This window comes from Oncorhynchus mykiss, chromosome 4 (genome assembly GCF_057628025.1).
Source record: "Oncorhynchus mykiss isolate SJ-2025 chromosome 4, ASM5762802v1, whole genome shotgun sequence".
Taxonomy (NCBI): Eukaryota; Metazoa; Chordata; class Actinopteri; order Salmoniformes; family Salmonidae; genus Oncorhynchus; species Oncorhynchus mykiss.
The window spans coordinates 14484687-14509508 of NC_143025.1; the positions used below are offsets into that span (position 1 = coordinate 14484687).

The window sequence follows — 24822 nt, forward strand, 5'->3', positions numbered from 1 at the left end:
CAATAAAATCACAGTATTGAATGTTAATACGTATAGAATCATAGCCTCGTACGAACCATCCTGGTATCACGAGATTTGGATTTGTACGAGGCTGATAGAGTCATGAGAATCGCAATACATATCGTTTCGGGACCTAAGTATCCTGATAATATCGTATTGTGAGATCCCTGGCAATTCCCAGCCTTAGTATTAAACCTATACAAGTGCATTCGGAAAGTATTCAGACCTCTTCCATTTTTCCACATTTTGTTACATTACAGCCTTATTCTAAAATTGATTAAGTAATATGTTTTACTCAATGTAAACACAATACGCCATAATGACAAAGCGAAAACAGGTTTTTATAATGTTTTGCTAATGTAAAATACCTTATTTACACAAGTATTCAGACCCTTTGCTATGAGACTCGAAATTGAGCTCACGTGCATCCTTTCCATTGATCATCCTTGATGTTTCTACAACTTGGAGACCACCTATGGTAAATTCAATTGATTGGAAAGGTACACACCTGTCTATATAAGGTCCCAAAGTTGACTGTGCATGTCAGAGCAAAAACCAAGCCACGAGGTTGAAGGACTTGTCCGTAGAGCTCCGAGACAGGATTGTGTTGAGGCACAGATCTAGGGAAGGGTACCAATAAAAATGTATGCAGCATTGAAGGTCCCCAAAAACAAAGTGTCCTCCATTCTTCTTAAATGGAAGAAGTTTTGAACCACCAAGACTCTTCCTAGAGCTCAATCGGGAGGAGAAGGGCCTTGGTCAGGGAGCTGACCAAGAACCTAATGGTCACTCTGACAGAGCTCCATAGTTTCTCTGTGGAGATGGGAGAACCTTCCAGAAGGACAACAGTCTTTGCAGCACTCCACCAATCAGGCATTTATGGTACAGTGGTCCAACGGAAGCCACTCATCAGTGAAAGATACATAACAGCCCATTTGGAGTTTGCCAAAAGGCACCTAATGGACTCGGAACATGGAAAACAAGATTATCTTTGGCCTGAATGCCAAGTGTTACGTCTGGAGGAAACCTAGCACCATCCCTACAGTGAAGCTTGGTGGTACCAGCATCGTGCTGTGAGGATGTTTTTCAGCGGCGGGAACTGGGAGACTAGTCAGGATCAAGGGAAAGATGAACGAAGCAAAGTACAGAGATATCCTTGAAAATCTGATCCGGAGCACTCAGGACCTCCGACAGGGCTGAAGGTTCATCTTCCAATAGGACAACAACCCTAAGCACACAGCCAAGACAACTCAGGAGTGGCTTCAGGACAAGTCTCTGAATGTCCTTGAATAGCCCACCCAGAGCCCGGACTTGAACCCAATCTAACATCTCTGGAGAAACCCTGAAAATAGCTGTGCAGCAATGCTCCCCATCCAACCTGACAGAGCTTGAGAAGATCCGCAGAGACGAATGGGAGAAACTCCCCAAATACAGGTGTGCCAAGCTTGTAGCTTCATACCCAAGAAGACTCAAAGCTGTGATCGCTGTCAAAGGTGCTTCAACAAAGTAGTGAGTAAAGGGGATGAATACTTATGGAAATGTGATATTTAATTTAGTATTTTTTGATAATTTTCTTTGCAAATCTGTTTTTGCTTTGTCATTATGGGGTATTGTGTGTAGATTGAGGGGGGAAAAAACAATTTAATCCATTTTAGAATAAGGTTGTAATGTAACAAAATCTGGAAAAAGTAATGGGATCGGAAAACTTTCCAACTGTATTCAACGTCTGCATCATCATGATGTTTCCTTTGGATGATGTTGTTTTGAATAGTTTGGCCGGCAGGGCTTGAGTACTTATCTCCCAGACCCAAAGCAAGCAGTGGGTAGTCATCTTTCTGCCTCTATTTCCCTCTTCTCTTTCCCGCTCTTTCTCTCCTCTTCATGGCCTGTTTACTGCCCAGGGGTTAAAAATGGGATTACTGTTTGTCTGCCCGGTAAAACAGCAAAGCTCAGGGTACTGGCTTTGAAGTCTGAGAGAGCTGTAAGTGAAAACATGTTTGTTCAAATATAGTCTATCTGGGGGGCCCTCTATTCGATAGTTTCTCCCACTCTTCTGACTCTCCTTTAATTTCCCTGTTGGTCTCTCTTCCTTTCTCCCTCACTTTTCCTTTTTGTCTTTTGTTTCTCTCACTTGCTCTCTTTCTCTCTATCCCTCTCACTTGCTCTCTTTCTCTCTATCCCTCTCACTTACTCTCTTTCTCTCTATCCCTCTCACTTTCTTTCACTCTCCATGTTAGTCTCCCTCACTCATACAGACACACTGAGTGTTATATTGTAGAGGTGACCATCAGGTAGCAGGAGTCCACTATCTTTCAGAGTTGCAGGACAAGGGAACTCTGTCCGCCTCCTGCTGTTTTTTTTTTTTTTCAATGTAATTTTTTTTCTTGTTTTTCAATCAACCAACGAAACACATTCCACATTCACAGATGTGGCAGACTTTAAAAAAATAAAATAAATAAAAATAATATAATATATAATTATTAAAAAATAAAAATATAAAACTTGCAGCAGCACTATCAAGGTTCTTATTAGCTATTTCCAGCATTATCTGAAACGAAGAGCAAATAATTCATTTTTAGATTTTACAGCACCTTACACAACATGTATCTGCTCATTTCCCTAATCACCCCATTCACTCTGTCCAATTTGAAATATAGTTGAGTAGTGGAGACCAGAGTCTATCAAACTTGGGCTGTCTCTTGCGGAGGTCATAAGTGAGCTTTTCAAGAGGGAGAAAGTCAACAATCTGGTCAATCCACATTTTAAATGTAGGAGAAGTATTAGAGGCCCACAATAGAATAATACATTTCTTAGCAAAGTCTGTAATATTCACATTTTCTCTGTCAGGATCAATAACAAAGTCCTGCTTGGGCATTAATAAGATAGATACACGGGGTCATATCAAACTGTACATCTAGTATTTTCTGTGCAGCAGTATGTATAGATTGCCAGATTTTGGCAATCTCTCTACAGTTCCAAAATACATATACATATAGGTTCCACTTTCAGAGGTACATTTTTTACAGTTAGGAGAGATGTCTGTTTTCATTCTATGGAGTCTCAGAGTGTAATAAAATTTGCACAAAAATTCACTTTCATTTTTACATTAGCTCCTTATCAGCTCTGCCAGAGGCTCCGCCCCCAACAGGTAGAGTAGGGGGGACAGCGAGCACCCTTGTCTTGTGCCCCGTCCCAAAGGGAATCTGTCAGAATTCAGCCCGTTAGTAGTCACCATGGCATTTGGATGAGAGTATAGTGATTTGATCCATTTAATAAAGTTTGGGCCCATTTTGAACTTTTCTAAGACTGAAAACAGAAAGCTCCACTCCATCCTGTCGAACGCCTTCTCAGCATCCAGTGAAGCCAGCAGGACAGGGGTCTTCTGTGTGTTTACTTGATCAATAATGTCAAAAAGATGGCGAATGTTATTAGAAGAGTATCTGTCTCTAAGGACGAGCAGGATAGAGGGTCCTTGTCTTTTTTGAGCAACACTGTAATGCGAGCTGTGTGCATTGAGTCTGGGAGAACATTGAGTCTGGGAGAATCCATCTGGTCCTGGGGACTTGTTAGATGGCATGGAGGTAATTGCGTGAAGGGGGAGTTGAGATCTTCTTGGTCGGTATCTGATAATTTAAGTGGCGAGATTCCCTCTAGGAAGGAGTGGAGTTCTGCCTCTGTGTGTTTTCTCTCAGAGGTATATAGTTTGCAGTAAAAATCATAAAGTTAAATTTATATTTTTTGGGTCATATGTGACCTCGTCCTCTGCTGTTCGGATAGTCATGATTGTACGCTCTGACTGCTCTTTTTTAAATTGGTAAGCGAGCAATCTACTGGGCCTATTGCTATACTCATGGTATTTCTGTTTAGTAAAGAAAACTTTTTTTTTTATCTTCCGAGTATAGTCCAAATTCAGTTTGGCTTTGGCTGCTTTAAGATGACTCCAGGAGGTGCTGTCTGCGGATTGTTTATGTACTTTTTCACAGCATTCTAGCTCCCTCTCAAGATCTAGCCTGTGTGCTTCCATTGCTTTTTTCTTAGAGGAAGCATATGCAATTTAGATGACCTCTTAGTGTGGCTTTGGCAGCGTCCCACATTGTGGCCAGAGAAACAGGAGAATCTTTGTTGTCTTGTGTGTAGTTGTCTATCCATGTAGTTCGTTTGATAACATGGAGGCGTTGAATTTCCAGCTCTTTGTCCTCGGGATGTTTTTGCAGAGTTCAAAGCGGAGGTGGACAAAGGCGTGATCTGAAAGTGCTATGGGTCCTATTGTACACGTGGCTGAATATATGAAACTCTTTGGGATAAAAATGTAATCAATACGGGATTAGGTGTTATGGACGTTAGAGTAGAATGTATAGTCTATAGATGAGCTATTAGTCTCTCTCCAGATATCTATCAGTCCCATCTCTTTAGTAAGAGTTCAACATCTTTGATTTTTGGTGAGGACTTGAGATGATTTGTCTAGGGTTTGGTTAAGGGTACAATTAGAATCTCCGGCCACCATGCCAAAGGAAACACAATGCTCATTGAACATGGTTATCATTTTTGACATGAAAGCAGGAGTATCTGTGTTAGGGGCATATATGTTTAAGATAATAATTGGTTGTCCATACAGTGACCCAGTTATCAAAATAAATCTCCCCTCTGGATCAGATATGTTTTTGTCAATTTTGAAAGGAACATTCTTATGGATAAGTATGGCTGTACCTCTACTGTTTTGATTTGAAATATGAGAAATACACCAGTCCCACCCAAGCTCTGTGGAGTTCAGCATCACAGAGGTGTGTCTCTTGTAATAGCGCAATGTCTGCTTTTTCCTGTTTTTTAGAGCGCATAGTATCTTTTTTCGTTTTATTGCATGCCCTAGACTTAAAGTGCTAGTCATCGAACAGTAATGGAACTTTAGTGCAAGTCATCTCTGGGTAAAGGTAGATAATAGTTACAGCTGCGTTCACATAAAAGGAAAATAAATGGTGTACATAAAATAACAATCTCTGAACACCCCAGCCGAGTTCCCTAACAACCTCGACACATCCCGTTGGATTTATTACCCCCCCCCTCCCAGTCTCAATTCTGTGTTCCGAAAAAAGGGGAACAGTTAGCAACGCACAACGTCTCCCCACCAAAGAAATGCCTCCTCCTCTCCGCCCCGCATTGAGTAAGTGACAACGTAACCCCCGTGCCGACAACATTCGAAGAAGAAGAAAATAAAATCAATAGCCCAGCCTACATATACCTCCCCCAAGGGACATAGGGACCCACAAGTAATATTAGCGAAAAAACAAAAAAAAGGGAAATAAAAGTACGCTGAAACGTTAGTAGGCCTAGGTTAGGCTATAGAATAGGCCTAGGTTAGGCTATAGAGCCTATCCCTCTCCCTCTAAAGGAATAAATAAATAAATATAAATATAGATTAGACTGCTATAATGACATTTAGCGAGGTCTTTGGATATCGGCTATATGTTGTCTTACCTCCTTTAGTAATAGCATTAATTGCATTTGGTCCGTTTCTCATTGACCAGCTAAAGCTAAAGGAGTTTAAACTTGAAGTGGAGGTAAGATTAGGAATTGGAAACTACTTGGGCGGAGCTCTTAGTTCATGCAGCCATCTCATTCAAGGGTCACGTGATCCCTCCGCCTTCTGTTTTTAATACTTGAAAAGGAAAGTCGGTGTGAAATTTGCAGTGTGTGTGCTGCCCAATCCCAGATTGTCATATTCTTCTGTTTCAGACTGAGAAATCCGCACCGTCACGTTTCAGTGCTCACCGAATGAAATGGTACCATCTTGCTTTGTCACTAAGGCCTGTGTGTTAGTAGTTCTGTATCTGTCTGTGTGTGTGTGTGTGTGTGTGTGTGCCAGTCTATTGGGGATTCTTGTCTTTGGACTTTCCTCCTGTTGCCTATATGCTCATTGGAAATACAAATTCCAACAGAGATGTATCGTGGCCACTCACTCTGAAAGACAAAGAGGATAGACCGGTGGACGGGGAGCAACAGATAAATGTTTTAATATTGCAACAGGCTATCGCTTCAATATTAGCTATGTTTTATGCATAGCTAATATTGAAGCTATCCATAGCATCTTTCAGAGAAAAACTGATATGAAACTGGTGGTTTTGAATGAAGACCCAATGGCCTCGACATTCTGTTTTGACATTATACTGTCAAGTATAGTGTGCAGATGTTGCTCCTTTACTTTCCAATGGGGTATTTTTGAACCGTCTAAAGGTGTTCATATTATTTTGAAGGACGAAATGCTGAGTTCTCGAAGGATACACATCTCGTCTGATTCAGTAAACAACTTGTTAGGCTTTTACTCGCTCTCCTCTCCCTGCATGTATCACTCTTCTCACATTAGAATTTCAAACATTTCATCACTCACTTCTTCATTTAAGTAACTCTACAAACATACTGTACAAACATACTGACAAATTGAGCAGTTTGCAGTTAAAACCCATGAGCTCCAAACCTGCTTCAGTGTTATTTTTCCAGCCAGGCTGTCAAATCTGCTTCCATCTTCCTCAGTATATTAATTTATGCAGATATTAGCTATAATTATACAACTGCAAACAAAGCATATCTTATTAATCTCTTAACTGAGGAGTAAAAGTGGAACTCTGTGCACTGTTGGTTATAAATAATTGAATGAAATTTTAAACCCCTAATTAAGTAGAGCAACGGGGAGAGAGGAAACCCCTTGGTGGCCAATTCATTAGTAATAATGGCTGACATTTGTGCCACCGCACAAAATGGAGGCATTAGCCATAAAGCATTTTGAACCCTCAGAGGCCACCACAATTACCAAGATGAAGGCATTTCATTCGATTTATCAACAAAGGGGGTCATGACGTGAACTCAACATATGTACTGGCGCTTGTAAGGTATGGCGGATGAGTCTACCAGCCTACCTTTCATGCTTGAAGTGAGTAAGCCGAGTAGTTTGATGTTGAAAATGAACACCACCTCGATTCCAAAGTGGTGATGTTGTAGCATTTACAGTGTTCTCAATTTTCTCTTCCTATCACAACAGCAGGAAAGTAGTGTGAAAAAATGCTGCACTGCGTAGAGGTTAGGGATCCAAAGGTTCGGAAAATTTCCCGTAAATTTCCGGAATTTTTCCATGGGAAGTTAAGCCTGGGAATTTTGGGAATTTTGCTTAAGTTCATCAAAAAAGTTAGCTTATAACAGTGAACCTTTTTTTGGGATACACATAAGGCAATTCTAGGTCTTGTGGAATATTTTGTTTAAACTATCCCCAATTCAATGGAATTGCAACCCTCTGCATGCACTGTTCATTCTTACATCACATGTACAGCTGATTCTCAAGATCTTGCACAGTAATGAGATACTATTGAGCCCACACTACTACACTGTCTGAGCCAAGGACTACATGCTTTCTGGTAAGTTAATGATTACAATACTGGGTGGGGTGAATATATTTTACATGACATGAATGATTTTTTTGTTAACTAGTAAATAGTAGCCTACAGCAAAGTGTTTAAATAATTTCTAACTTGTTAACAATTTCTGCTAGTTAGTTTTTGCTACCATGTTGGTTTTAGCTTGCTTGAGTGTTAGTTCACCTGTTTCCATACACGTTTCATTTTAAAACATTTATCTTACAAAGGAGTTGTTTATTCTAACTGCTTAGCTATTTGTACTTGAAATTGTATTTGTTTGTTTTTTACAAAAAAAATTCTTACACAAAAATAGCACAGGCACTATCTGATGTGTGGAGACATTTCACTGCAGCTAATGTAGAAGGAAAAGCTGTATACATTTGCAAATACTGTGCCAAATCGTATGTGAAGAATGCAACAAATTTGCAGAATCATCTGGCCAAGTGCATCAAGTTCCCTCAGCGCTCACAACAAGCAACCTCTGACTAAAGTCCCTCTACTTCTATTCGAGGTGAAAATTATTAATCAAACACCTTATCTATAGCAACAGCTCATGTTTTTTTTTTGACTCAATGGAGGAACGTAGTCAGAGAAATGCTGATGAATGTCTTGCTCAAGCTGTATATGCAACTGGTTCACCTCTGATGCTCACAGGCAATGTGTATTGGAAGAGATTTCTGAATGTTCTTCGCCCAGCATGCACCCCTCCAACCAGACATGCTTTATCTACTCATTTGCTGGATACAGAGTTCAAGTGAAGGTCAAGCAAATCATAGAGAAAGCAGACTGTATTGCAATCATCTCTGATGGGTGGTTGAACATTCGTGGGCAAAGAATAATGAACTACATCATCTCCACCCCTCAACCAGTATTCTACAAGTGCACAGACACAAGGGTCAACAGACACAGTCAACAGACACAGTCTCTTCAAGGGTATCTTCATTGAAGGCAGTCATCAATGACCTTGGACCACATAAGGTATATTTGCAGTGGTGACAGACAATGCTGCGAACATGAAGACTGCTTGATCTAAAGTGAAGTCCTACCCTCACATCACACCCATTGGCTGTGCTGCCCATGCATTGAATCTGTTCCTCAAGGACATCATGGCACTGAAAACAATGGATACACTCTACAAGAGAGCCAAGGAAATGGTTAGGTATTTGAAGGGTTATCAAGTTATAGCAGCAATCTACCTCACCAAGCAAAGTGAGAAGAATAAGAGCACCACATTGAAGCTGCCCAGCAACACCCGTTGGGGTGGTGTTGTCGTCATGTTTGACAATCTCCTGGAGGGGAGGGAGTCTCTCCAAGAAATGGCCATATCACAGTCTGTCGACATGGACAGCCCCATCAAGAGGATCCTCCTGGATGATGTATTATGGGAGAGAGTGGTAAGCAGCCTGAAACTCCTAAAACCTATAGCAGTAGCCATTGCACGGATTGAGGGAGACAATGCCATCCGGTCTGATGTTCAGACTCTGCTTACAGATGTAAGAGAAGAAATCCGTACTGCCCTGCCCAGTTCACTGTTGCTCCAAGCAATGGAAACTGCAGTTCTGAAATACATCAAAAAGCACGAAGACTTCTGCCTGAAGCCGCTACACGCCCAGCATACATGTTGAACCCCAAGTATGCTGGCAAGAGCGTCCTATCTGGTGCAGAGATCGACAAGGCCTATGACATCACTACCGCGTCTCGCCACCTTGGCCTGGATGAGGGCAAGGTTCTTGGCAGTCTGGCGAAGTGCACTTCCAAGCACGGGCTTTGGGATGGAGATGCAATATGGATGTCGTCCCAACATATCTCATCAGCCACGTTGTGGAAGGGACTTTGTGGATCTGAGGCTCTTTCCCCTGTTGCCTGCATCCTCCAAATCCCACCAACATCAGCCGCCTCAGAGCGCAACTGGTCCTTGTTTGGGAACACACACACCAAAACACGCAACAGGCTGACCAATACAAGAGTTGAACAATTGGTGGCCATCCAGGCAAATTTGAGGCTTTTTGAGCCATCCTCATCAAGGTTGGAAAGTGACAGTGAAGATGAGGCCTCAGAGTCTGATGTTCAAGAGGTAGACATTGTGGAGGTCCAGGGAGAAGACATGGAAAACAACCAAAGCCTTAGTTTCTAGACTATAATTTTACAGATGTATGTTGTTAACGTTTTTGGGAGATGAGATGGATCATTGCGGATCATTTAATATTCGGTTTTGTTGTTCAGTGAAATCATTCCATGTGAAGAGTCAACTCATTTAATTAAAGTTCAATTTGTAACTTTTTTTTATTTTATTTATATTGGAGTTATTTAATCATTTGCAATTATATCTATTTATAAGGTAAAATGTTTGTTTCTGTCTCCATATGATATGGTTAATATATCCAATGCAAAAAAACATCTACATTTAAATTGTATTAATGTTAATTTGCATATATTTCTGTTAATTCCCACAGAAAGTTTCCACCTCTGAATATTCCCCAAAATGTGCAACCCGAGTAGAGGTGAAGTAATTTGGTTTTCATGTTGAGCTGGTCTTTCCATGAGACTGACCAGATGAATCCAGGTGAGCGCTTTTATCCTTTATCGATGTCACTTGTTGAATCCACTTCAATCAGTGTACTGTAGATGAAGGGGAGGAAATAGGTTAAAGAAGGGTCTTTAAGCCTTGAAACAATTTGAGGCATGGATTGTGTATTTCTGCCCTGTAGAGGGTGAATGTGCAAGAAAAAATATTTAAGTGCCGTTTTAAACGGGGTATGGTAGTTTGAGTGTGTCAAGAACTGCAACGCTGCTGAGTTTTTCATGTTCAACAGTTTCCCATGTGTATCAAGAATGGTCAACCCCTCCAAAGGACGTCCAGCCAACTGGACACAACTGTTGGACGCATTGGAGTCAACATCAAATTTTATTTTTCACATGCGCCAAATGCAACCTTATGTAGACCTTACAGTGAAATGCTTACTTACAAGCCCTTAACCAACAATGCGGTTTTAAGAAAATACCACAAAAAACGATAAGAATAACAAATAATTAAAGAGCAGCAGTAAATAACAATAAGGGGGATATATACAGGGGGTACCGGTAGAGTCGATGTGCGGGGGCACCGGTGTCGAGGTAATATTTACATGTAGGTAGAGTTATTAAAGTGACTATGCATAGATAATAACAGAGTAGCAGCAGCGTTCCAGAGGGGGGGCGGGGGGGGGGGGCGCAATGCAAATAGTCTGGGTTGCCATTTGATCATTTTTAGGGCCTTCCTCTGAGACCGCCTGGTATAGAGGTCCTGGATGGCAGGAAGCTTGGCCCTGGTGATGTACTGGGCCGTACGCGCTACCCTCTTTAGTGCCTTGCGGTCTGAGGCCAAACAGTTGCCATACCAGGCAGTGAGACAACCCGTCAGGATGCTCTCGATGGTGCCGCTGTAAAACATTTTGAGGATCTGAGGACCCATACCAAATCTTTTCAGTCTCTTGAGGAGGAATATGTTTTGTCGTGCCCTCTTCAAGACTGTCTTGTTGTGCTTGGACCATGTTAGTTTGTTGGGGATGTGGACGCCAAGGAACTTGAAGCTCTCAACCTGTTCCACTACTGCCCCGTCGATGAGAATGGGGGTGTGCTCGGTTCTCCTTTTCCTGTAGTCCACGATCATCTCCTTTGTCTTAATCAGGTTGAGGGAGAGGTTGTTGTCCTTGCACCACACGGTCAGTTCTCTGACCTCTTCCCTATAGGCTGTCTCATCATTGTCGGTGATCAGGCCTACCACTGTTGTTTGGCAAACTTAATGATGGTGTTGGAATCGTGCCTGGCCTTGCAGTCATGAGTGAACAGGGAGTACAGGAGGGGACTGAGCACGCACCCCTGATGGCCCCCTGTGTTGAGGTTTAAAATGGAGGATGTGTTGTTACCTACCCTTACCACCTGGGGGTGGCCCGTCAGGAAGTCCAGGAACCAGTTGAAGAGGGAGGTGTTTAGTCCCAGGGTCCTTAGCTTAGTGATGAGCTTTGAGGGCACTATGGTGTTGAACGCTGAGCTGTAGTCAATGAATATCATTCTCACACAGGTGTTCCTTTTGTCCAGGTGGGAAAGGGCAGTGTGGAGTCCAATAGAGATTGCATCGTCTGTGGATCTGTTGGTGTGGTATGCAAATTGGAGTGGGTCTAGTTTCTGGGATGATGGTGTTGATGTGAGCCATGACCAGCCGTTCAAAGTACTTCATGGCTACAGACGTGAGTGCTTCGGGTCAGTGGTCATTTTCGGCAGGTTACCTTAGTGGTCTTTGGCACAGGGACTATGGTGGTCTGCTTGAAACATGTTGTTATTACAGACTCAGACAGAGAGAGGTTTAAAATGTCAGTGAAGACACTTGCCATTTGGTCAGCGCATTCTCGAAGTACATGTCCTGGTAATCCGTCTGGCCCAGCAGCCTTGTGAATGTTGACCTGTTTGAAGGTCTTAATCACATCGGCTGCGCAGAGTGTGATCACACAGTCCTTTGGAACTGCTGAGGCTAAAGTGAACATAGAAGTTATTTAGCTTGTCTGGTAGGCTCACTTCACTGGGCAACTCTCGGCTGTGCTTTCCTTTGTAGTTTGCAAGCCCTGACACATCCGATGAGTGTCGGAGCCGGTGTAGTACGATTTGATCTTAGCCTGTCTGTTTGATGGTTCATCGGCGGTCATAGCTGGAATTCTTATATAAGCTTCCGGGTTAGAGTCCCGCTCCTTGAAAGCGGCAGCTCTAAAAGAAAAGTTGCATATTGAGGGGACTATTCGATTCTAGTGCAGTACGCCACATTATGTTTTTGCAGTCAAGTCTGGGGTGAACCAAGGGCTATATCTGTTCTTAGTTCTACATTTTTTGAAAAGGGCATGCTTATTTAAGATGGTGAGGAAAGCATTTTTGAAGAGCAACCAGGCATCCTCTACTGACGAGATGAGGTCAATATCCTTCCAGAATACCCGAGCCAAATCGATTACAAAAGGCCTGACTGATGTGGTGTACTCCTCAATGCCATCGGAAGAATCCTAAGCAGGAGTCAGGAGGATAGAATTGTGGTCAGATTTGCCAAACATGGGCCAGCATCCCTGTGGAACCCTTGACACCTTGTAGAGTCCATGCTCCAACGAATTGAGGCTGTTCTGAGGACAAAAGGGGTGCAACTCAATATTAGGAAGGTGTGCCTAATGTTTTGTACACTCAGTGTACAGTATTTCCGGTTAATGAGATCACATTTAGGTAAATTTCAATTATGTGTAAACATCTCCCTCTTCTGGAATTCCTCCAACTCTACTGGATTGATCTCCCTTAGATGCTTCCCTCACAGATGCGGAGCTAAGTTGTTTGAATGTGGGGATGGGTTTAGCGGTTAGTCTCATCGACCAGGGATCCACGGGTGGGGACGGAAGGGAGAAGGGATAGTAGGCTTGGCAAGGCCCTGCTGGTTGAGTCTTTTCAGGGACCATGACCATGACAGAGGTGACCTTTTGGTATGCCCCCTGCCCTAAATCCAACTGTTTCCTGGGTGCTCAGCCTGCCGCTGTGATAAAGGAGCATGCTGACTTGGGGTTGGGCTGCATTAACGAGCTAGAAAGGGGTCTGCTTCATTGATGTTAGCAACACACACACACACATCTTCGTATCCTAGGTGAACAAGACTATTATCTCAAACACCAATCAAGATAACGAGTGTCTTATCAGTAAGCTGCTTCGTAAGTCACTGAACCATGGAATAGTTTTGTAGTGCTTACATTTATGTATACAACATAATATGCACATTGAAGGGTTATAATGTTTGACTATTATTGGCACATTCTTCCTGCGAGCAAAATATGTAGTGCTGGGATGATATACCTAAAATGATCAACACCGACCATACGATCACTTATCGCAGGCATTTTTCTGATTGTCGTTCATTACGATAAGTAGCCTACACTAGAGCAATGTGAAGTTTGAAATTAAATAAGTTTGCTAATATGGATGATTGTTAATGGGACAATTGATGGCTACAACCATTAAACCAGTAGTAGTTTAAAGAATAATAATGATAAAAAAACGGATGCATATTGTTATAAATGTATCATTACAATTTAAGACCCAAGACAACGAGGTGAGGGGAGTGCCAACTAATCAATCAAGTACAAGGGAGGATTGAAAACCTTTAGACACTTGGTTTGATACGCCTTGGAATTGAGGCTTGACATAATGTACACTGAGTATACCAAAGATTAGAAACACCGAACAGCCTCAATTTGTCTGGGCATGGACTCTACAAGGTGTCAAAAGTTGCCCATGTTGATGCCAATACTTCCCACAGTTGCGTCATTTGGCTGGATGTCTATTGGGTGGTGGACCATTCTTGACACACGGATACTGTTGAGCGTGAAATACCCAGCGGCGTTGCAGTTCATGACACAAACCGGTGCGCCTGGCACCTACTACCATACCCTGTTCAAAGGCACTTCAATTCTTTGTCTTGCCCATTTCACCCTCTGAATTGCGTGCACAGCTAAAAATCCTTCATTAACCTGTTTCCTCCCCTTCATAGCTTTCACCTGGATTCACCTGGTCAGTCTGTCTTGGAAAGAGCAGGCATTCTTAATGTTTTGTATACTCAGTGTACATTGACATAAGTCCCCCCCCCCCCCCCGCCCCCACACAGCCGTCGTTGAATCGCTGAACAATTAGCCAAACTCGCCTCGTTGCCTAGCTCTGCATCGCACCAGGCTCACAAAATAAGCTTGAATTTAAACCAATCAGTCACGAGCAAACTTATCTGCTAGTGACACTCACATCTGTTAGCCTACCTCCTTCCTCTTTGTCTAGCAAAATGTGTTTCTCCTGTTTGTCAGTTTGCCATCCCTCTTCATGTGGTGGACTGTTGCTTCCTTTGCCTAACTGCGATTCAAATAAAGGAACTTGTCTTGGCTTTCGTAAACCAGATTACCCCTTTAGCAGTCCATGCCAGTGGCACCTTCATCTACCCACCTTTTAACCAGTTAACTCCATTTATCTTCCTGAAGCCTGGCTCTCTTCCTGACTGCATTTCAGATGAACTTGTCCTTGAGTTTAGGCAGCCCCCCCCCCATGCTGAAATCTCACTCCGGCTCAGGAAATGGCTTTTCTCTTGACACAAACACATTTGTTTTGTTGGTTTGTGTTTTCCCAACACAAAGTGCTTTTGTTCCGCACCATCACTCCCCACGAGGAGCTGCGATTCGTCTCCATCTGCTGTTTCCACTCTGGTAACTCTATGTTCACTGAGATGCCTTAGCTGTCCCTCCGAAACAGAATCAAACAGAGATGCCGTAGCCGTCCCTCCGAAACGGAATCAAAGAGATGCCGTCGCTCTCGAAACGGAATCAAACAAAGAGATGCCATAGCCGTCTCTCCGAAACAGAATCAAACAAAGAGATGCAATAGCCGTCCCTCCGAAACGTAATCGAACAGCGACGCCGTCCCTCCCGAAACGGAATCAAACAAAGAGATGCCGTAGCCGTCTCTCCCGAAACGGAATCAAACAGTCGGTAATACACATTGTCAACACGAGCTTCTATGTTTGTCTGTATGTTAGTCAGTGTCTCTCTCCAGCCTATCAACTACATTTGAGGTAGATATGAGCATACAGTGCATTTGGAAAGTATTCAGACTCCTTCACTTTTCCCACATTTTACCACCTTAGCTTATTCTAAAATGTATTTAAAATAGTTTTTTCCCACATCAATCTACACACAATATCCCCGAATTACAACGCAAGTATAAGTTTAGACTTTTTTGCAAATGTAAAAATAAAAAACGATCACATTTACATAAGTATTCAGACCCTTTACTTTGGCAACGATTAGAGCCTCAAGTCTTCTTGGGTATGATGCTACAAGCTTGGCACACCTGTATTTGGGAAGTTTCTCCCATTCTTCTCTGCAGATCCTTTCACAAGCTCTGCCAGGTTGGATGGGGAGCGTTGCTGCACAGCTATTTTCTGGTCTGTCCAGAGATGTTCAATCGGGTTCGGGCTCTGGCTGGGCCACTCAAGGACATTGAGACTTGTCCTGAAGCCACACCTGCGTTTTCTTGGCTGTGTGCTTAGGGTTGTTGTCCTGTTGGAAGATGAACCTTCGGCCCTGTCTGAGGTCCTGAGCACTCTGGCACAGGTTTTCATCAAGGATCACTGTATTTTGCGCTGTTCATCTTTGCCTTGATCCTGACTAGTCTCCCATTCCCTGCCGCTGAAAAACATCCCCACAGCATGATGCTGCCGCCACCATGCTTCACCGTAGGGATAGTGCCAGGCTTCCTCCAGACATGATGCTTGGCATTCAGGCCAAATAGTTCAATCTTGGTTTCATCAGACCATAGAAACTTTGTTTCTCCAAGCAGGCTGTCGTGTGCCTTTTTACTGAGGAGTGGCTACTGTCTGGCCACTCTACCATAAAGGCCTGATTTGATGGAGTGCTGCAGGGATGGTTGTCCTTCTAGAATGTTCTCCCATCTCCACAGAGACCACCTCTTGAAAGAGTCTTGGTGGTTCCACATTTATTTCATTTAAGAATGATGGAGGCCGCTGTGTTCTTGGGGAGCTTCAATGCTGCAGAAATGTGTTGGCACCCTGTCCCATATCTATGCTTCGTGGCTCTACAGGCAATTCCTTCGACCTTATAGCTTGGTTTTTGCTCTGACATGTACTGTCAACTGTGTGACCTTATATAGACAGGTATGTTCCTTTCCAAATCATGTTGAATCAATTGAATTTACCAGAGTGGTTGAACAGACTAGTAATAGGGGTTGCAGTTATGACGGCGGATAATTTTAGGAAGAGAGGGTCCAGGTTGTCTAGCCCAGCTGATTTGTAGGGATCCAGATTATGCAGCTCATTCAGAACGTCAGCTGTCTGGATTTGGGTGAAGGAGAAACGGGGGAGGGGATGCCAACTTGTTGGCCGGTGTTGGGGTAGCCAGGTGGAACGCATGGCCAGCCGTAGAGAAATGTTTATTGAAATGCTTGATTATTGTGGAGTTATCAGTGGTGACAGTGTTTCCTAGTCTCAGTGCAGTGGGCAGCTGGGAAGAGGTACTCTTATTCGCAATAGAGGTCAGTGTCCCAAAACGTTTAGTGCCCCAGGATGCAAATTTCTGTTTGAAAAAGCTAGCCTTTGCTTTCCTAATTGACTGTGTGTATTGGTTCCTGACTCCCCTGAAAAGTTGCATATCGAGGGGACTATTCGATGCTAGTGCAGTACGCCACCGGGTGGTTTTGTGCTGGTCAAGGGCAGTCAAGTCTGGAGTGAACCAAGGGCTATATCTGTTCTTAGTTCTACATTTTTTTAATGGGGCATGCTTATTTAAGTTGGTGAGGAAAGCACTTTTGAAGAGCAACCAGGCATCCTCTACTGACGAGATGAGGACAATATCCTTCCAGGATACCCGAGCCAGGTCGATAAGAAAGGCCTGCTCGCTGAAGTGTTTTAGGGACAGTGATGTTTGACTGCAGACCCATTACAAACGCAGGCAATGAGACAGTGATCGCTGAGATCCTGGTTGAAAACAGCAGAGGTGTATTTAGAGGTCAAGTTGGTCAAGATGATATTTGAGGGTGCTCATGTTTATGGATTTGGGGTTGTATCTGGTAGGTTTCTTGATAATTTTTGTTAGATTGAGGGCATCTAGTTTAGATTGTAGGATGGCCGGGGTGTTAAGCATATCCCAATTTAGGTCACCTAGCAGTACGAACTCTGACGATATATGGGGGCAATCAAATCAAAGTTTATTTCTCACGTGCATCGAATACAACAGGTGTAGTAGACCTTACAGTGAAATGCTTACTTACAGGCTCTAACCAATAGTGCGAAAAAAGGTGTGTGTGTGTGTGTGTGTGTGTGTGTGTAAAGAAATAAAACAACAGTAAAAAGACATTTGAAAATAAGAGTAGCAAGGCTATATACAGACAATGGTTAGTCACGCTTATTGAGGTAGTATGTACATGTAGGTATGGTTAAAGTGACTATGCATATATGATGAACAGAGAGTAGCAGTAGTGTAAAAAGAGGGGTTGGCGGGTGGTGGGACACAATGCAGATAGCCCGGTTAGCCAATGTGCGGGAGCACTGGTTGGTCGAGCCAATTGAGGTAGTATGTACAGTGCCTTGCGAAAGTATTCGGCCCCCTTGAACTTTGCGACCTTTTGCCACATTTCAGGCTTCAAACATAAAGATATAAAACTGTATTTTTTTGTGAAGAATCAACAACAAGTGGGACACAATCATGAAGTGGAACGACATTTATTGGATATTTCAAACTTTTTTAACTAATCAAAAACTGAAAAATTGGGCGTGCAAAATTATTCAGCCCCCTTAAGTTAATACTTTGTAGCGCCACCTTTTGCTGCGATTACAGCTGTAAGTCGCTTGGGGAATGTCTCTATCAGTTTTGCACATCGAGAGACTGAAATTTTTTCCCATTCCTCCTTACAAAACAGCTCAAGCTCAGTGAGGTTGGATAAAGAGCATTTGTGAACAGCAGTTTTCAGTTCTTTCCACAGATTCTCGATTGGATTCAGATCTGGACTTTGACTTGGCCATTCTAACACCTGGATATGTTTAGGATCATTGTCTTGTTGGAAGACAAATCTCCGTCCCAGTCTCAGGTCTTTTGCAGACTCCATCAGGTTTTCTTCCAGAATGGTCCTGTATTTGGCTCCATCCATCTTCCCATCAATTTTAACCATCTTCCCTGTCCCTGCTGAAGAAAAGCAGGCCCAAACCATGATGCTGCCACCACCATGTTTGACAGTGGGGATGGTGTTCAGGGTGATGAGCTGTGTTGCTTTTACGCCAAACATAACGTCTTGCATTGTTGCCAAAAAGTTCAATTTTGGTTTCATCTGACCAGAGCACCTTCTTCCACATGTTTGGTGTGTCTCCCAGGTGGCTTGTGGCAAACTTTAAACGACACTTTTTATGGATATCTTTAAGAAATGGCTTTCTTCTTGCCACTCTTCCATAAAGGCCAGATTTGTGCAATATACGACTGATTGTTGTCCTATGGACAGAGTCTCCCACCTCAGCTGTAGATCTCTGCAGTTCATCCAGAGTGATCACGGGCCTCTTGGCTGCATCTCTGATCAGTCTTCTCCTTGTATGAGCTGAAAGTTTAGAGGGACGGCCAGGTCTTGGTAGATTTGCAGTGGTCTGACACTCCTTCCATTTCAATATTATCGTTTGCACAGTGCTCCTTGGGATGTTTAAAGCTTGGGAAATCTTTTTGTATTCAAATCCGGCTTTAAACTTCTTCACAACAGTATCTCGGACCTGCCTGGTGTGTTCCTTGTTCTTCATGATGCTCTCTGCGCTTTTAACAGACCTCTGAGACTATCACAGTGCAGGTGCATTTATACGGAGACTTGATTACACACAGGTGGATTGTATTTATCATAATTCGTCATTTAGGTCAACATTGGATCATTCAGAGATCCTCACTGAACTTCTGGAGAGAGTTTGCTGCACTGAAAGTAAAGGGGCTGAATAATTTTGCACGCCCAATTTTTCAGTTTTTGATTTGTTAAAAAAGTTTGAAATATCCAATAAATGTCATTCCATTTCATGATTGTGTCCCACTTGTTGTTGATTCTTCACAAAAAGATACAGTTTTATATCTTTATGTTTGAAGCCTGAAATGTGGCAAAAGGTCGCAAAGTTCAAGGGGGCCGAATACTTTCGCAAGGCAATGTACATGAATGTAGTGACTATGCATATAAGATAAACAGAGAGTAGCAGCAGTGTAAAAGAGGGGTTGGGGGGGGGGGGACACACTGCAAATAGCCCGGGTAACCATTTGGTTACCTGTTCAGGAGTCTTATGGCTTGGGGGTAAAAACTGTTGTAGCCTTTTTGTCCTAGACTTGGCACTCTGGTACCGCTTGCCATGCGGTAGTAGAGAGAACAGTCTATGACTGGGGTCTTTGACAATTTTCAGGGACTTCCTCTGACACCGCCTGGTGTAGAGGTCCTGGATGGCAGGCAGCTTTGCCCCAGTGATGTACTGGGCCGTACGCACTACCCTCTGTAGTGCCTTGCGGTCGGAGGCCGAGCAATTGCCGTACCAGACAGCGACGCAACCGGTCAGGATGCTCTCGATGTTGCAGCTGTAGGACCCATCTCAGGACCCCTTTTTAGTTTCCTGAGGGGGAATAGGCTTTGTCGTGCCCTCTTCACGACTGTCTTGGTGTGTTGGAACCATTCTAGTTTGTTGTTGATGTGGACACCAAGGAATATGAAGCTCTGAACCTGCTTCACTACAGCCCCGTCGATGAGAATGGGGACGTACTCGTTGCTCCTTTTCCTGTAGTCCACAATCATCTCCTTAGTCTTGGTTACGTTGAGGGATAGGTTGTTATTCTGCCATCATCCGGCCAGGTTTTTGACCTCCTCCCTATAGGCTGTCTCGTCATTGTCGGTAATCAGGCCTACCACTGTTGTCGTCTGCAAACCTAATGATGGTGTTGGAGTCGTGCCTGGCCATGCAGTCGTGGGTGAACAGGGAGTACTGGAGGGGACTGAGCATGCACCCCTGGGGAGCTCCAGTGTTGAGGATCAGTGTGGCAGATGTTGCTACCTACTGTCACCACCTGGGGGCGGCCCGTCAGGAAGTCCAGGATCCAGTTGCAGAGGGAGGTGTTTAGTGCCAGGTTCCTTAGCTTAGTGATGAGCTTTGAGAGTACTATGGTGTTGAACGCTGAGTTGTAGTCAATGAACAGCATTCTCACATAGGTGTTCCTTTTGTCCCGGTGGGAAAGGGCAAGGAAGCAGGAATCAGGATAGAGTTGTGGTCGGATTTACCAAATGGAGGGTGAGGGAGAGCTTTTGTTCGCATATTTGTGTGTGGAGTACAGGTGATCTACGATTTTTTTTTCCACCCTGGTTGCACATTTAACATGTTGATAGAGATTTGGTAGAACTGATTTAAATTTCCCTGCATAAAAGTCTCCGGCCATTAGGAGCGCCGCCTCTGGGTGAGTGGTTTCCTGTTTGCTTATTTCCTTATACAGCTGACTGAGTGCGGTCTTAGTGCCAGCATCTGTCTGTGGTGGTAAATAAACAGCCACAAAAAGTATAGCTGAGAATACTCTAGGCAAGTAGTGTGGCCTGGAATTTATCACAATATACTCTACTTCAGGCGAGCAACATCTAGAGACTTCCTTAGATTTCTTGCACCAGCTGTTGTTTACAAATATACACTGACCGCCCCCCTATTCTTACCGGAGTTTACTGTTTTATCCTGCCGATGCAGCGTATATTCCGCTAGCTGAATATCCATGTCGTCATTAAGCCACAATTCCGTGAAACATAGGATATTACAGTTTTTGATGTCCCGTTGGTAGGATATTCATGATCGTACCTCGTCTAGTTTATTATTTATTTAATCTTTGTCTAATCCGAGGTGAGTGATCGCTGTCCTGATGTCCAGAAGCTCTTTTCGGCCGTAAGATACGGTTGCAGAAACATTATTCACAAAATAATTGACACATATCGTGAAAAAAAACACACAATAGCACAATTGGTTAGGTAACACGTCGGCCATCTCCTCCGGCGCCATCTTCCTTGACAATCAATACACATATGGTGTCCAGGGCACAGCTGGGAGTTGAGGGGGGTCTATAACAAGCGGCAACAGTGAGGGACTTTTTTCTGGAGAGATGGATCTTTAAAAGTGGAAGCTCGAACTGTTTTGGCATCGACCTGGATAGTATGACAGAACTCTGCAGGCTCTCTATACAGTAGATTGCAATTCCGCCCCCTTTAGCAGTTCTGTCTTGATGGAACATTTTGTAATTGGGGATGGAAATTTCAGAATTTTTGGTGGCCTTCCTAAGCCAGGATTCAGACACGGCTAGGACATCAGGGTTGGCAGAGTGTTCTAAAGCAGTGAATAAAGTAAACTTAGGGAGGAGGCTTCTGATGTTAACATGCATGAACCTAAGGCTTTTACGGTTGCAGAACTTACCAAATGAGAGCGCTTGGGGACACACAGGGCCTGGGTTATATCACTCACACACCATGTGAAGAGTCAGGAGCTTCTCTGAAGCAGAGAGGCCAGTATAACCCGCCTTGGCAGCAGCTGATGGGGTTCCATGATAAATACAAATACAGATTAGCCTCCCCTAATGGCTACATCCAGACGAGACCCTTGAGTGAGCCTTAAAACATGAACTTCATGTGAACTTCATCCTCCCCTCCCAGGCGTCATGACTACCAGCAGACAGAATCCGAGTGAGTCTGCAGGTAAAGCCCTGAGGAAGAAACATCTTCTGCCTGCCCTGAGCTGGACATAAAACCTGCATGTTTAATACCACTGGAGCCTATGTAAGGAGATTACCCTGAGCTAAATCAACCTACACGGTTTTGTTGTTTAATTTCTTGATCTACTTATGTTCCATATTAAGTTATTTTTGTATTGTATATCAACATGTATTATTTTCATGTTTGTATCTCATGTACATAGTGGGATGTAAGAAAATACTTTTTCTCAGAAATGCAACACGGAAAGGGGGATACCTAGTCAGTTGTAGAACTGAATTGATTTAACTGAAATGTCTTCCGCATTTAACCCAACCCCTCTGAATCAAAGAGTTGCTGAGATCCACGTCTTAGGCGCCCGGGGAACAGTGGAGGTCACACTCTGGTGTCATGCACCATTGGAGTAATGGCCATTGGTAAGGTTATCAGGGACTATAACAAAGTGCAACAATGGCAACAAATTTGCCTATATATTGATAGGGCTAAATTGAAATGTTTCGTACAGAAGCAATATGAAAAGCATATGCATAACCATGGTAGTAATTGAAAGGGAACAGTTACGAGATTATGGGAAAATTATTAGACCAAAGTTGAGGCCACAACAGTTCATCACAAGATGGAGTCCAAACTTTACATTGTTGATTTTTTGCATTTTACATTTAGTGTACTGAAAATACCCAGGATACATTAGTAATATGATATGAATATTCCTGGAAAATGTGCTGTTTGTGCAACATAAGACAATAAAAATGACAAGCGTTTGAGTGCGAGGACTAACTGGTGTCTCCAAGTGGTCACACACCTCTCCAAAGTGTACACAGTTCCTAAGTCATTTCAATTCATTTTTATGACTCAAAGAAGAGCCTTCAACTATAAAGTGCTTTTTTTGTTCTGCTAGTGGTGCCATTGAGGAACTAGAGCGAACACACTTGTAATTATTTTGTTTGGAACACAAACCTGCATCCCTGCCATCACACAATTATTGTTGTTGTTTATGCAATCCAAAAATGGTCCATTATAAATCGCAATCTGGGTTAGGTGGGCATCATTTGAAAGCCTATTCTATTGCCAACATGACTAGCTAAGTTAAGGGTGTTTAGGCTTTCACAATGCAATTCAGGGAAATGGATCATAATTTTGGTGCGCATAGAACGGGGTCATGAGTGTGTTCAGGTGCGTGTGCAGCAGCAAATTTTCTTCACAATGGAAAAACAGGCTCATTCTGTTCAGAATAACCCAGAGTATGACGACATGTTATCTTGTACATCAAACATGGTGATCATAAAATAAACGTTGACACTATGACATGAGTTAAATGATATGGAAATGTAAAGTGCACATTTAGACTCAAAACGGTGTTACAATCCTTAACATCTCATCTTTCAAAATACATGGAGTCCTCTTCATTTACAGCATTTCCCTCACTTAGACATTAAAAAAAGCAGCAAAAGTTTCCCAATTAGCGTGATGGATGGGAGCAACTGCTTGTCGCGCTCAAGTTCAGAACGGCTGTTAGTCAAAACCCATACAGCACTGTGAAGTGCAGACCCAGAGTTCTGACATCAAGTATAGCATGCTATTGTACAACCACTGTGTTCCAATTTAGGCATTTATCAGTGCCCAACTCTGCCGTTTTCAGCCCGTATACGGGTACCAGTGTAAAGGGTTAAATAGCTACATTAACTTAGCAGCGCTACATTAGTCTAGCTTACTTCTGGATCCTTACGCTCCCTGGTTTCCTCCTGTGCAGGGTTTTCTGAACAGTGAGCGGGTGTCCAGGATGGTGCAGAGTGGCGGCTGCTCGGCCTGCGACTTCCGCGACGTCTTCAAGAAGAACATTGAGCGCCGGGTGCGCAGCTTGCCCGAGATCGACGGCCTGAGCAAAGAGACAGTGCTGAGCTCCTGGATTGCCAAGTACGACGCCATCTACAGGGGGGATGAGGACCTGCGGCGCCAGCCCCAGAGGATGCACCTCAGTGCCGTGTCCGAGTTGATACTCAGTAAGGAGCAGCTGTATGAGATGTTCCAGCTGATTTTGGGCATCAAGAAGTTTGAGCACCAGCTGCTATACAACGCCTGTCAGGTGAGAATTGAATTGGATCACATACACATATGTGTACATGTGTACATACAAACACACGCCCACACACTTTTTGCCCACTACATAACATTTAATTGTTATCAATTTCTAGATTGTTTGAAGTGCTCCCTAGGTAACCACAAAACTGTTCATGTTAGGATACATTGTATAATCAAGATGCAATATGCCCAATGTGGTATACTAGTGGGGATATTGGAACAGAAACCGTGAATCCTAATGTCCTTTCCTTGATCACTTTCCTTAACTCAGGTGGCTCCAGCTAATCACAGATCTCTTTGAATGCGTATCTTAAAGGTCATTGGCTGATGAGACTTTTTAATCCGCGTGCTCTCCCTCACCATGGCCTTGTCAACTAAGGCAAGGGTGTCTTCCCTCCCCTTCACCTTTTTCCAGGTGGTCTTCCATGGCACCAATTAGTAGTTAAGCGTGGCTGTAACTAGTAAGCGTATGTTGGTGTGATCAGTGGTTACTGTCCTCTGTAAACCATTTAGGCTTATTCATCTGAAGGCGTATTTTGAAATAAATGCCATTGTTACTCGTACTGGGAGTAGAGCAGCTTCTTTTGACTTGAAAATGGGAGGCTAATCACAGGAACCATTAAATGACTTCAATCCCACTTCCTAGCTTGTTGATGAATAGAACGTTTGTCCTCAGAATTATTGCAAAAAAAATGTGTGCTAATGTGTTGTTCATTATTACATTGCCACCCATTAAGATAATGTGCTGTGTGAAGAACTCAATTAGACATGATTCCTCCCGTAAATTTGATTAAGGTCTGTTCTTGTCAGTCCTAATGTCTATAGAAGCTAATGGTGTTCCCACAATAATGAGACCTGCAGACAACAGACAATTGGCTCATCTCCATAGCAACCTTCTGGCCCATTGTTCCTTTTATGCTATTCACCAATGCCATTTTTGCTGGTCACTTAGCAGATAACACAGTGCTTGTTAGAGCAGGTCTTGGAACAGTTTTATCGTCCATTAATGGTTAGTAGATGGAGAGGAGATGATCCTTGAACGATGTATTGGGGTATCCTT

The 24822-nt window shown here is 43.2% G+C and overlaps 1 protein-coding gene across 21 annotated transcripts in view; it reads left to right on the plus strand.

Annotated features, from left to right (window-relative positions):
• Positions 1-24822, plus strand: part of cadps2 (calcium dependent secretion activator 2) — a 268319-nt gene that overhangs the window by 55307 nt on the left and 188190 nt on the right. For all 21 annotated transcript variants that reach the window (XR_016495113.1, XR_016495114.1, XM_090231185.1 and 18 more), the window contains exon 3: positions 23434-23766. Coding sequence is in view for 19 of the 21 variants with exons in the window: in XM_090231185.1 (XP_090087311.1) it covers positions 23434-23766 (333 nt within the window). In the remaining 2 variants the exon portion in view is untranslated. The remainder of the gene's footprint in view (positions 1-23433; positions 23767-24822) is intronic.